The sequence below is a fragment of the Schistocerca serialis genome, chromosome 2 (genome assembly GCF_023864345.2).
Source record: "Schistocerca serialis cubense isolate TAMUIC-IGC-003099 chromosome 2, iqSchSeri2.2, whole genome shotgun sequence".
Taxonomy (NCBI): domain Eukaryota; kingdom Metazoa; phylum Arthropoda; class Insecta; order Orthoptera; family Acrididae; genus Schistocerca; species Schistocerca serialis.
In genome coordinates this window covers 831,075,025-831,089,482 of record NC_064639.1, presented here as the reverse complement: position 1 = coordinate 831,089,482, position 14,458 = coordinate 831,075,025, and the positions used below count along the sequence as shown (strand labels likewise).

Genomic DNA, 14,458 nt, shown 5'->3' with positions numbered 1-14,458 from the left:
TGAGGAGCTCCCACTCCGTAAATGGGGCATTATAGGGTTCACTGTGGTGTGTAGTGAACATGAGGACTTTCCTTTCCATCTGCCGTTTGAGAGTGAAAGGCTGGGGGTAGTTCTCCAACACAGAGGCTCAAGCAAACCGCGTTTGTCTCTGCGCATAGCTCACCATTGATACCTGCTGGGGTCTGGTACCCAAAAAGGCTTGGGAAAGTGACGTATGGCAGCCAATGGTCAACATGTACCTCACCCAACACTACTGTTTCCATCGTTTTATAAGCTGGCGTACAGGTAAGGAGCCACTTAAAGGCTATCAGATGCTCTACAGAAGGGTGTCGCTTACACAGCTATAGAGCTCACTGACAGTCTTTTAATTGCTTCATCGACTTCTGGTGAGCACCAAGGGACTGTCTTTCGCCGGGGGCACCCTAAAGAGCGAGGGATCGCGTTTTCTGCCACAGAAACGATCGTTGTACTCACCTGTTGAACCATCACATCGATGTTACGATGTGGAGGAGAGTCAACAGTGACAGCAGAGGTGAAAGTTTCCCAGTCCACCTTGTTTAACACCCATCTGGGCAGGTGCTTGTGCACCTGATGCTGGAAAATGACAGGAAAATGGGGAAGTGGTCACTAACACACAGGTCATCATGTGCTCTCCACTGGATAGTTGGCAGAAGTCCTGGGATGCAAATTGATAAATCAATGGCCGAGTAACTATCATGAGCAACACTGAAATGTGTGGCGGCCCCAGTATTTAAGAGTCAGAGGTCCAACTGAGACAGTGAAGTTTCGACATCTCTGCCTCAGCCAGTAAGCACGGTGCCACCCCACAAGGGGTTATGGGTGTTAAAATCTCCCAAAAGTAGGAAAGGTTCAGGGAGTTAATCAATCAGTGCAGCCAATACATTCAGGGGTACTGCACCATCTGGATGAAGGTATACATGGCAGACAGTTATTTCCTGCGCCGTCCTGATTCTGACAGCCACAGCTTCAAGAGGGGTTTGAACGGGCACAGATTCACTGCAGACTGAGTTCAGGATGTAAACGCAAACTCCACCTGACACTCGATTATAGACACTATGGTTCCTGTAATATACCTTGTAGCCACGGAGAGCAGGGGTCCACATTGCCGGGAACCAGGCTGCCTGGAGGGTAATGCAGAAAGCAGGTGTAAAGCTTAGCGGATGCCGTAACTCAGGCAGGCAGTGGAAAAACCGCCGCAATTACATTGGGGGATGACGTCATCGTGAGACTTGGAAGGCATGGATCATTCAATGAGGCAGTTTATGCCTCAGGGTCACCTGCTGCCACCGACTTTTTGCCTGAGCAGTCTATGTCCGTTGTGTCTGACAGTCTGGCGAGATCCAGGTCCTCAGCAGACGCCAGAATCTCCACCCCATCCTCAGACGCAGAGCTTCTAGGTAGTGGCAGTGTGGGTGCCACGCAAGTTCCTTGTTCTTGGTGATCATCTTTATCGATTTCTGGTGCTGTTACTTGGGTTTCCCTGACTGGGAGGACTTCACTGAACCAGTCTCCGGGACTGAGGATGAGTATGGAACCCAACAACCAGCTACTTTTGGGCTCTTCAGCCACTGGTGGGTGTCATGTTTCCCACTAGCAGAAACCTGGGAAGGGAGTGACCCAAGGGACCCCTTCCTAGTGAGAGGAACTGAAGAAGCCTTATGCTTCTCAGGCTCAGAAGTGGGGACTGAAATACCCCATGGTTATGGTTGGGGTGGGGGGGGTTTGCTCCCGAAGCAGGTGGTGTGGGAGCAGCAGGGAGGGAAGTGCCCCCCACCATGAAATCTCCCGGTTCTGAGAGGCGACAGAAATTTGAGGAACTGAAGGGGCGACAACTGTTCTTGTTGCAGCGGCATATGAGGTGGTCACAGACACAGACACAGGATGCAGGCACTCAAATTTTCTCTTAGCCTCAGTGTAGGTCAGTCAGTCCAGGGTCTTGTACTCCATGATTTTCCTTTCTTTCTGGAGAATTCTGCAGTTAGCCGAGCAAGGCGAATGGTGCTCTCCGCAGTTGACACAGATGGGAGGCGGGATGTGATGAGCATCCGCAATCTCGACATGTGACGTGGGAAGTACACCGTGAAGATATATGGCCGAACTTCCAGCACTTAAAGCACCGCATCAGGGAAGGATATATGACTTGACGTCACAGCGGTAGACCATCACCTTGACCTTCTTCGGCAATGTGTCACCGTCGAAGAACAAGATGAAGGCACTGCTGGCAACCTGGTTACCCCTCGGACCCCAATGGACACACCGGACGAAATAAACACCTCGCCCATCTAAATTGGCGCGCAGCTCCTCTTCAGACTGCAAAAGAAGGTCCCTGTGGAATATGATACCCTGGACCATATTTAAGCTCTTAGGAGGCATGATGGTAACAGACTTCCCACAAGCGAGTAATGCCCATGACTGGGCACAGGATGCCATTTTTATCAAAACTGACCCAGAGCGCATTTTGGACAAGCCCTTCACCTCCCCAAATTTGTCCTCCAAATGCTCCACAAAAACTTTGGCTTCATGGACATGAAAGATTCCCTATCAACTCTCTTACATACGAGGTACTGGGGCAAATAAGCTTCACTGTCATCCTTAGCCTGGTGTTCCTCCCATGGTGTGGCCAGGGAGGGGAATGACCTGGGGTCATATTTCTTGGCAATGAAGTTAGACTTTGCCCACTTAGAGACTGCTGGCTGCGGACCACCAGCAAGAGATGACATGCTACACTTCATGGCATGTTATCCGCCCTGATGCCACCAACTCCAAACAGTGATCCTCCCCGCAGGCACCACCCAGCTTCAGCAAATGCCACCTAGCAGGATGGCCCACTCCTTGGCATACGTGGGGAATTAATGGTGCAGGCATCAGTAGAGCGATCCCTATGTTGTCAGGGGTACAACCAAAAGGGTACATGGCGGCCCCACCACAACGGACTGGCTACCATGTTGGATATGAGGTGCAAAGAAGCCCATGGTCATCGTCGGCACAGAAAGTGACAGTGCATTGGCTTGGTGGAAAGCGCACCCAGGAAGGCGCCCTCGTCCAAGAAATGGAGAATGGGCCTGTAATGCAATGACGAGCAAGTGGGCTAAAGATCCCAATGCACGATGGACATGATGCACGATGGACATGATGCACCATGTAAGGCGCCCTTCCCCAATTGGCTCGCTCTTCGGGAAAATTTTGAAAAATGGAAGTCAAACCCTACAGGGGACCATCACACAAAGGCAGAAAGGTGTGAGACTCCTTTTAGTCGCCTCTTACGACAGGCGGGAATACCTTGGGCCTACTCTAACACCCGGACCCGCAGGGGGATGAAATTGTGTGTTGAGTTTGTTGGAAGCCCACTAAGTGCTCTCATTTTCAAATGAAGAATATAATCTGGGTATTTGCACACAATCAGTTACACTGCCTCAAGACCCACAGATTCTAAGTGTAATGCTTTTCTTATTGTGCTAAACCTTTAACATATGGTTACACACCCCAATGAGAAGACTATGACAGCATTAATTTTTAAAATCTGTCAGTACATGAAATATTGAAAATCAAATTTACGTTTCCTCTGGAACAATCTTTAAAAGCAGTCCAGAAGAATGAAACTTCATGCACAAAAAAAGAAATTTATGAATATCATTACGCGTCAGAATCTCCGAGATTAAAAAGTTTAACAATCTGCTTACCTAATATGTTAAAAAGTAAACAATTGTGTTATGTCTATAAATTATCAGCTCATACCTGTAGGGAAAATAAGGAGAAAGGGAAGTTGTCATGCACGGAAAAATAAAATTCAGTTTGACTCTATCAAACCAAGTAAATTCTGCTTGGATCAACAATTTGAATATTGGGATTGTGAACTAAGCTACCAAAAAAGCAATTTATAATCGTTGCAGTACACAGGTCTCCACTGTGGAACTTTCAAATATTATTATAAAAATTTCAATAATCATTATGTCACCTAGCAGACAAAAGAAAGGAAAAGTAAGTCTATAGAGATTTTTATATAAATTTCTGAAAGATGTAGATGAAAGAATAGATTTGGAATTGCTACTAACACTTAGAACAAGTGTCCTGTTAATTTTCCTACCAAAATTATACAAGAAAGCAGTACAGCAATTTTACAGACGAACACTTACTGATATAAATGTTCATGCAGTAGTTCTGACTTCTTGACTACAATGCACAGCTTGCCATATTAAACAATTTTTCTTTATTACAATGAAATAGTATCATGGAAAAGTAATGAACAGACTAATACACAGTTTCAATTTAAACACACCCTTAAAAGATGCTGACTGGAGGGTTGGGCATAAAGTGAAATATATGAATTCCAAATCTGACTTTTAAGGGGACATTGTACGTGAAATTCGTTGAAATTTGATATTTCCTGTTTTCTACTCCATAATGTACTTTGGACTTTCCTTAACATTTTGGTATATTATACATTAAAATCAGACAATTGTTACACCTTCAAATAATATTTTTAACGTTTATGTGTGACTGTCAAATTTTGCAGCTACACACATACTGTAGGACGTCCATTCGTCCCGTTTTTCCCGGGACAGTCCCGTTTTGTTACCAAAATGTCCCACTGTCCCAAAAGTTTTTTGGGGGATGCTCAAATGTCCCGTTTTTTTATGATTCCGCTTGGCTACAGTAATTATACGCTACTGGTTGTTTGACTTGCTATTAACTGCGCAATCATTTACACTAGGAAGCGTGTGATGACTTTCAGCATACCCCAAACATGTACCGAACTGTCAAAAATCGAAAGTAATTTTGAGCGCACTATGTTGTTGTTGTCTTCAGTCCTGAGACTGGTTTGATGCAGCTCTCCATGCTACTCTATCCTGTGCAAACTTCTTCATTTCCCAGTACCTACTGCAGCCTACATCCTTCTGAATCTGCTTAGTGTATTCATCTCTTGGTCTCCCTCTAAGATTTGTACCCTCCACGCTGCCCTCCAATACTAAATTGGTGATCCCTCGATGTCTCAGAACATGTCCTACTTACCGATCCCTTCTTCTAGTCAAGTTGTGCCACAAGCTCCTCTTCTCCCCAGTTCTATTCAATACCTACTCATTAGTTATGTGATCTACCCATCTAATCTTCAGCATTCTTCTGTAGCACCACATTTAGAAAGCTACTATTCTCTTCTTGTCTAAACTATTTATCGCCCACGTTTCACTTCCATACATGGCTACACTCCATACAAATACTTTCAGAAACGACTTCCCGACATTTAAATCTATACTTTATGTTAACAATTTTTTCTTCTTTCGAAACGCTTTCCTTGCCATTGCCAGTCTACATTTTATATCCTCTCTACTTCAACCATCATCAGTTATTTTGCTCCCCAAATAGCAAAACTCCTTTACTACTTTAAGTACCTCATTTCCTAATCTAATTCCCTCAGCGTCACCCGACTTAATTCGACTACATTCCATTATTCTCGTTTTGCTTTTGTTGATGTTCATCTTATACCCTCCTTTCAAGACACTGTCCATTCCGTTCAACTGCTCTTCCAAGTCCTTTGCTGTTTCTGACAGAATTACAATGTCATCGGCAAACCTCAAAGTTTTTATTTCTTCTCCATGAATTTTAATACCTACTCCGAACTTTTCTTTTGTTTCTTTTATTGCTTGCTCAATATACAGATTGAATAACATTGGAGAGAGGCTACAACCCTGTCTCACTCCCTTCCCAACCAGCGCTTCCCTTTCATGTCCCTCAACTAACTGCCATCTGCTTTCTGTACAAATTGTAAATAGCCTTTCGCTCCCTGTATTTTACCCCTGTCACCTTCAGAATTTGAAAGAGAGTATTCTAGTTAACATTGTCAAAAGCTTTCTCTAAGTCTACAAATGCTAGAAACGTAGGTTTGCCTTTCCTTAATCTTTCTTCTAAGATAAGTCGTAGGGTCAGTATTGCCTCACGTGTTCCAACATTTCTACGGAATCCAAACTGATCTTCCCCGAGGTCCGCTTCTACCAGTTTTTCCATTCGTCTGTAAAGAATTCGCGTTAGTATTTTGCAGCTGTGGCTTATTAAACCGATAATTTTCACATCTGTCAACAGCTGCTTTCTTTGGGATTGGAATTATTATATTCTTCTTGAAGTCTGAGGGTATTTCGCCTGTCTCGTACATCTTGCTCACCAGACGGTAGAGTTTTGTCAGGACTGGCTCTCCCAAGGCTGTCAGTAGTTGTAATGGAATGTTGTCTACTCCGGGGGCCTTCTTTCGACTCAGGTCCTTCATTGCTCTGTCAAACTCTTCACGCAGTATCGTATCTCCCATTTCATCTTCATCTACATCCTCTTCCATTTCCATAATATTGTCCTCAAGTACATCGCCTTTGTATAGACCCTCTATATACTCCTTCCACCTTTCTGCTTTCCCGTCTTTGCTTAAAACTGGGTTTCCATCAAAGCTCTTGATATTCATGCAAGTGGTTCTCTTTTCTCCAGAGGTCTCTTTAATTTTCCTGTAGGCGGTGTCTATCTTACCCCCCAGTGAGATAAACCTCTACATCCTTACATTTGTCCTCTAGCCATCCCTGCTTAGCCATTTTGCACTTCCTGTCGATCTCATTTTTGAGACGTTTGTATTCCTTTTTGCCTGCTTCATTTACTTCGTTTTTATATTTTCTCCTTTCGTCAATTAAATTAAATATTTCTTCTGTTACCCAAGGATTTCTACTAGCCCTCGTCTTTGTACCTATTTGATCCTCTGCTACCTTCACTATTTCATCTCTCAAAGCTACCCATTCTTCATCTAATGTATTTCTTTCCCCCATTCCTGTCAATTGTTACCTTATGCTCACCCTGAAATTCTATAAAACCTCTGGTTTAGTCAGTTTATCCAGGTCCCATCTCCTTAAATTCCCACCTTTTTGCAGTTTCTTCAGTTTTAATCTGCAGTTCATAACCGATAGATTGTGGTCAGAGTCCACATCTGCCCCCGGAAATGTCTTACAATTTAAAACCTGGTTCCTAAATCTCTGTCTTACCATTATATAATCTATCTGATACCTTTTATTATCTCCAGGGTTCTTCCATGTATACAACCTTCTTTCATGATTCTTGAACCAAGTGTTAGCGGTGATTAAGTTATGCTCTGCGCAAAATCCTACCAGGCAGCTTCCTCTTTCATTTCTTAGCCCCAATCCATATTCACGTACTACGTTTCCCTCTCTCCCTTTTCCTACTATCGAATTCCAGTCACCCATGACTATTCAATTTTCGTCTCCCTTCACTACCTGAATAATTTCTTTTATCTCATCATACATTTCATCAATTTCTTCGTCATCTGCAGAGCTAGTTGGCATATAAACTTGTACTACTGTAGTAGGTGTGGGCTTCGTGTCTATCTTGGCCACAATAATGCGTTCACTATGCTGTTTGTAGTAGCTTACCCGTACTCCTATTTTTTATTCATTATTGAACCTACTCCTGCATTACCCCTATTTGATTTTGTATTTATAACCCTGTATTCACCTGACCAAAAGTCTTGTTCCTCTTGCCACCGAACTTCACTAATTCCCACTATATCTAACTAACCGATCAATTTCCCTTTTTAAATTTTCTAACCTAGCTGCCCGATTAAGGGATCTGACATTCCATGCTCCGATCTGTAGAACGCCAGTTTTCTTTCTCCTGATAACGACGTCCTCTTGAGGCTACAAATAACAACGAAGATTCTTCTCTTCTAAATCGATCCACTGAATCCGTCCTTTCGGTCCAGAGATACTCTACACCACTGATACTTGCTCTCTGGCTTTCGTCACCACACTGTTAATGTTTTGCACTGTGCAATCACTTTCATTATGCCAAAACGAAAGTGTAATTTAACAGTAATACAAAAAGCGAGTTTCCTTTTATCACTGGTAGTTGAGAAACTGTAGAATGTATGTTGTGCAGATCAAAATTTGCTACTGGTCATGGTGGAAGGTCTGACATTGTGAATCACATTAAGACGAAGAAACATAGCACGAGTGATCAAACGAAAAGAACAAATAAATGCGTGAGTGACTAATATGTAATCTTAAAATCAGTAACAGAAATGGATAGGCAGTTGTCAGCACAAGAAGCTACGTTTGCATACCACAGTGCAATGCATAACCATAGCTTTAAGTCAATGGACTGTACTACAGCAGTTGTTAAAAACCTTTTCAATCCTAAATTCACATGTGGACACACAAAATGTAAAGCAATCATTTCAAATTTTATTGCACCGTATGCAGCTCATCAGGTTTTAAATGAACTGAAAAGTGCTTGATTCATTTCTGTAATGATTGATACACCGAATCATCTGGATTTGAAGTGGGTTCCTCTCCTCATCAGGTATGTTTACCCTGAAAATGGCATCACGGTGAAAGTGCTCGAATTGGTTAATTTAGCTGGAGAAACTTCAGATTTACTTCAGAATTATGTGCTGGAGGTTTTAAAGAAATATGATCTTGAGGGAAAGGTGATTGCAGTTTCTCAGACAACACTAACACCAATTTTGGTGGTAAGCAGAGGAAAGGAAAAAACAATTTGTTCTATAAACTGCAACAGAACACAGTGAATAATATAGTAGGTGCACAATTCCTTACAAACTGGCTCAGATTGCCTACCCATCAACTGACAATTAATTGTAAACAAAATCTACCAGCATTTCCACATATATACAGTAGGGGTTGAATCTCTGAAGTCATTCTGTAAGTTTACTGAAACTGAATACAAAACTGTACTTGTACAGCAAGACACGGTGGCTATCTCTGCAACCAGCATTGGAAAGAATTGTAAAGATATTTCCTGCTCTGAAATCATATTTCATTTCCATTGATAAGTGTCCTGTTATCCTTAAACAATTCTTTGATAACCCTGTGTTCTACATTTTCTTGTTAGCCAGCTAAAACCTTTGTCCACAACAATTAAACGTATTGAGAAACAAGAAATCACAATAGTGGAAGTTTATCAAGACATAAACAAATTATTGGGCAAATTACAATGTAGAAAATCTGAAAGATTTCTCACATCCTTTGTACATGAGACTCTAATAAAGCTGGAAGAAGAGGGTGAAATTACTGTCTAACAATTTCATATTTATGCTGACATCATCTATGACTCTCACACCTTTTAAAGCATTTGACTGGGGTAATACTGGAAGGGAGCAGCTACAGTGGAAGGATATTCAGGACTGTTGTGTTTTTGTTAAAAGTATTGTACCAAATTTTCCTGTTGATGAAGACGAACTGTTTGATGAATTTCCATGTGCACAGAACTTCATAAAAAGTGAAGAAGAAGACAAAGAAAGTCTTAGTGCAACATGATGTAAAATATTTGCTTATTTCAAAAGTAAAAACATTAACATGAAAAACATAATTCATTTGGTGGAGTTTTGTCTGGCAGTTCCCAGGTCAAATGCTACTGTAGAACGTGTGTTTTCGTTAGTGAACTCTTTGTGGTCAGATGAGGAAAAACAGAAAGAAAGTTGAAGCAGTGAGGGCCTTGCTCATTGTCAAAACACACTTTAATGGTGTATTGTGTACTGACTTTTATGATACAATTTCAAACGAAAATGGACTTGTTGATAAAGTACATAAAAGTGAAAAGTATGGTGATAGTGTGGCAGAATTTGGGATCATCTGAGTGCACGTTGAAAAGGTAAACTTGTATGTGTATTAAATTTAGTCAATACAATATTTATTTCCCGTTTTTTCTTCATTGTCCCAGGTTTTTCACCAATTTATTTTAAATGTCCCCATCTTCAATGAAAATGAAATGGACGCCCTAACATACTGCCACAGTTGAGCAGTCATATCTTGCGAACTACACAGTCTAGAAGGTTGTGAATTGTTTTGTTTTGTGCCTACTGCTACGTCTCCGAAGTTGACGTTACGAATTAACAAATCAGTCCTTCGTTTCTGATGCTAGTTTTCGTTGGAAGTAGTGTGATTATTGGCTATTTTTGTTGTAAGCTAAATTCTATTGCTTTTTATATGTAAATAAAATATAAAGAAACATTCCACATGGGAAAAATATATTAAAAACGAAGATTCCATGACTTACCAAACGGGAAAGCGCTGGCAGAAAGACACAATTAAAAAAACACACAAACACACACGCAAAATTTCAAGCTTTCACAACCGATGGTTGCTTCGTCAGGAAAGAGGGAAGGAGAGGGAAAGACGAAAGGATGTGGGTTTTAAGGGAGAGGGCAAGGAGTCATTCCAATCCCGGGAGCGGAAAGACTTGCCTTAGGGGGAAAAAAAGTCAGGTACACACACACACACACACACACACACACACACACACACACTGTGTGTGTGTGTGTGTGTGTGTGTGTGTGTGTGTGTGTGTGTGTGTGTGTGTGTGGCGCGCGCGCAAGCGCGAGTGTATACCTGACTTTTTTCCCCCCAAGGCAAGTCTTTCCACTCCCGGGATTGGAATGACTCTTTACCCTCTCCCTTAAAACCCACATCCTTTCGTCTTTCCTTCTCCTTCCCTCTGTCCTGACAAATCAACCGTTGGTTGCGAAAGCTTGAAATTTTGTGTGTGTTTTTTATTGTGTGTATCTACCAGCGCTTTCCTGTTTGGTAAGTCATGGAATCTTTGTTTTTAATATATTTATATGTAAATAAAATGACTAAGCGTAAAATTAGCTTCAAGAAACGCAAATTTGCGGGTAACAGAGTTGTGAGACCTGCACTTTATTCTGAAGTACTTGAAAACGTGTGCTAGCAGTGAAGGAAACGATGATAATATTTCTGAAGTGGCCACACCCCCTAGTGCATTGAAAAGGAAAATAACTTTAGAAACGAGTGACAGTTGTAAAAGTAATGATATTATGGCAATCAAACCTCTTTACAGAGCTCTGGAAATCCTGAGCTACTAAAGAAGTGTTTACATGGGAAGACCAAGAATGTGAGAGAGTCCTTCAATAATGTTGTGTGGTGCCATGTGCCTAAAAATTTATTTGTTGGCCTTATGACTCTAAAGTTAGCAGTGTCTGATGGTGTAATAACTTTTAATGGTGAAAACTACAAGAAAGACTTAAGGTTCTGGAGAAGTTAGGGGGCAAGAGTTGGACAGAACACAACTAAAGGACTGCAGGATCTGGTTGAGCTTCATGTACATGCTGCTCAGCAAATGACAAAAGAAGCAAGAAAGAAAAGGAGGAGGCAAGAACTGGGCTCTTGAGACACTGAAGAAGTCACAGACTATGGGCTAGGGCAAGTCTAGTGCATAAAAGATGCAGAAATGTAAGTCTATATAACAATCTGTAATAAAGTTTTAAACCTCAATATCTCCGATTTACTATTTTGCAATAAATGGCCCATTTTCTACAAGAAGTACTGATGGCAGAGACATGAAATTGTCACAGCACGCCAAGTGTAAAATTCAACACATGTGGAACTAGAATAATTAAAATATCCTCAGTTGTTTTGTTTTTATGTTCACTGATTTACAAAAGTGTCAAAAAAATTTGAGTGTTTGAAAAAAAAATTAAAAAAGAAAGATAACCTGCCCCACAACACATTTTTAGTAATAATTCTAGTTCAGTGTATTTAGAAAGGTGTGTTCAATAATTATGGAAAACTGTAAGTTTGCGCCTTAAAAAGTTTCTAAGATAATGGGTCACAAAATTCGATAATTTAACACTGGTGGCATAGAACACACAACGTTCCCTTAAAGACGGTTTTCTGTGAATTTTGATTAGCTTGTTTACCAAGAGCACTACATTTGGTACTGCACAAAAAATACATAAAAAGGCCTTGGAATACAAGATATGCAAGGAAAAGAAAATTGAAATGGTTAGGACAAATAAACAAGCAAAATTTTTTTCCACTTAAGCTGTTGCTTATTTATTGTTTCTCTTTGTTTTACCATTCGTTTCAATTTTTTAAGCCCTCATCCAGTGTTTAGAAATTAAAATAAAAAACACTACATTATCACTATGAAACAAATATACAATAGTGTGAATAAATTTATGGAAAGACAATTAAGACAAAAAATACGCCATGCATATAAAAAAAATGGCAATGTATTCACATTATGTGTGTCCATTCATTATGGTTCACAAATTTAACAGTTCTTGACGTTTTGATAGTTTGTGCACATGAGGTGGGACGTGCGCAAGGAAAACTGACAAAAGGAAGGGGAAGTTCAACAATTTCAGAGATCTGTTTATTGATACACATACATGTGTGTATAACAAAAGAAAAAGCTAGTAAAAATAAATTAAAATTATATGTTGTATCAAAACGGGAAGTAAAAAAATTAAAAATTTCACCTAGTATGCAAGCACTCACAACTGTAGAAAAAACAAACAAGATTGCTACTTTAGTTTTGTTCGCCCCGGTAGCCGAGTGGTCAGTCCGACGGAATGTCATGCTAAGGGGCCTGGATTCGATTCCTGGTTGGGTAGGAGATTTTCTCCACTCAAGGACTGGGTGTTGTGTGTTGTCCTAATAATAATAATAATAATAATAATAATAATAATAATAATAATAATAATCATCATCATCATCATCATCTCATCCCCAACAACACACAAGTCGCCAAAATGGCATCCACTCAAACTACTTGCACCAGGCGAACTGTGTATCCGACGGGAGGCCCTAGCCATACGACATTTCCATTTTTTTACTTTAGTTTTGATTAGTGTTAATTAAGCAGAATACCAGTATAATTGTCAAAATATCTTTGTTCTTTTAGTCTGATTTGTTCACTGATAAGTGCACTTCGTTAGTTTTAAAAATGGCCAACAATCTGAACTTTTTCTGTAATATTCATTTTTTTTCTTTGCATGATTAACAATCTGGAGTACGTAGTAAATATTTTTGGGCCATTTATTTGTTATGTACGAGAGGCATCGAGACAGTACTTTGATTATTTTTGTTGGATTTCAAAAGAAACATTAACACAAGTAGTAGCTGTTGTTACGAATGGCTGAACCAATGTGATCACATTGATGTAATTTCGTGCAGTGTACACATTAGGTTTTGCAACTTGCTGTAATTCAGCTACAAATATGTAATGTTTGTCGAGTGACAAATTTTGGAAGCACAAGAGGAAGAAATTGCTCAGTAATTTAGGTTCAGCATAGGATTATACAGCCAACCAGTCGCAAATAACTGTCAGGTACATTGAACTATGTTTTGAAATCTACTAAGACCAATCAGTCTGATGTTGTTCCTAGCTGGCACACGTGGCAAAGGCTGGAAAGTTTTATTCACTTTTGGTTTGAGCATTGCTGCTCTAAATTCTGACCATTGCTTTTAAGCAATGTAATTTTACAATTTATCAACATTTCATTCTGATGAAGACACCCTTAGTAGGTGTTCAAACCTAGGTCAACATACGTAACAATTATTTGTAACCAGTTGGTTGTACAATACCATGTTGAAAGTAGTATAAAGTTGCTGAGCAACAGCCATGTTTAAAACTGTATAATCTTTATGTCTCACTAGGTTGATTGGTGACCATTCCATATTACAAAAAGGACAGATTGCTACTTACCATAGCGATAACACACTAAGTTGCATCCAGGCACAGTTGAAAGACTGTTATACATAAGTTTTCTGCCAAAGCCTTCTTCAGAAAAGAAAACACTTTCACACAAGCAAGCACATCTCATGAACACATGACCGTTCTCTCACTGTGCCCTGTCCTTTTTGTAATATTCTTGATATTCAAACTTTGACTTTCCATTGTTTCGCCATTTCACATAAATGATAACAAGCAGCCATTCTACATGACAGTCAAAACACACACACACACACACACACACACACACACACACACACACTTATAAGGAGAGCTGAGTGCCCAGGCGTCAGGAGGAAGTGAAGGGATAAGGTAATCCGCTACTCCTGAATACTAACTGATTTGATGAAGCCAAACTCAGGTTTCAGGAGGTTTTTTTTTTTTTTTTTTTTTTTTTTTTTTTTTTTTTTTTTTTGTGTACTTATGGAAAACGAAGATAGATTTTAATTACCTATAACAGGCTTTGTATGGAATCTCTCAGGTGTACTTCTCTGGAATTTGTACATAGCTTCTGCTGTACTGACAAATTTCTTCTGTAGAGACTTCTTTTCGAAGTGCAAATCATTTGATTTGTCCTGAAATCAATAACATTCAGATCATAGTACACAAAAATGAGGAAAGGCAACCACTCACCAGAAAATGAGACTTCATAGATGGGAAAATCAACTGGCAGATTGACAATGACAGCATTAAGTTATTTTTTCAGCAAGTAAGAGGCAAAACATGTTTCGGACAAAAAATAAAATAAAATAAAATAAGTAAATAAATAAATGCATCATACATTACCTTCAAGTTTTGACCTGTTTTTGTCATCATCTCACATGTAGCACAAATGAGAGGTACCCTAAGAGCAGTAGTGAAAATACCAACATTTGAAATGACACTTACATGATCAATCAGCATG

The 14,458-nt window shown here is 40.2% G+C and overlaps 1 protein-coding gene across 2 annotated transcripts in view; it reads right to left on the bottom strand.

Moving 5' to 3' along the window:
* Nucleotides 1-14,458, bottom strand: part of LOC126458103 (targeting protein for Xklp2 homolog) — a 152,576-nt gene that overhangs the window by 94,048 nt on the left and 44,070 nt on the right. For both annotated transcript variants that reach the window (XM_050094929.1, XM_050094928.1), the window contains exon 4: nucleotides 14,006-14,129. In XM_050094929.1, the coding sequence (XP_049950886.1) occupies nucleotides 14,006-14,129 (124 nt within the window). The remainder of the gene's footprint in view (nucleotides 1-14,005; nucleotides 14,130-14,458) is intronic.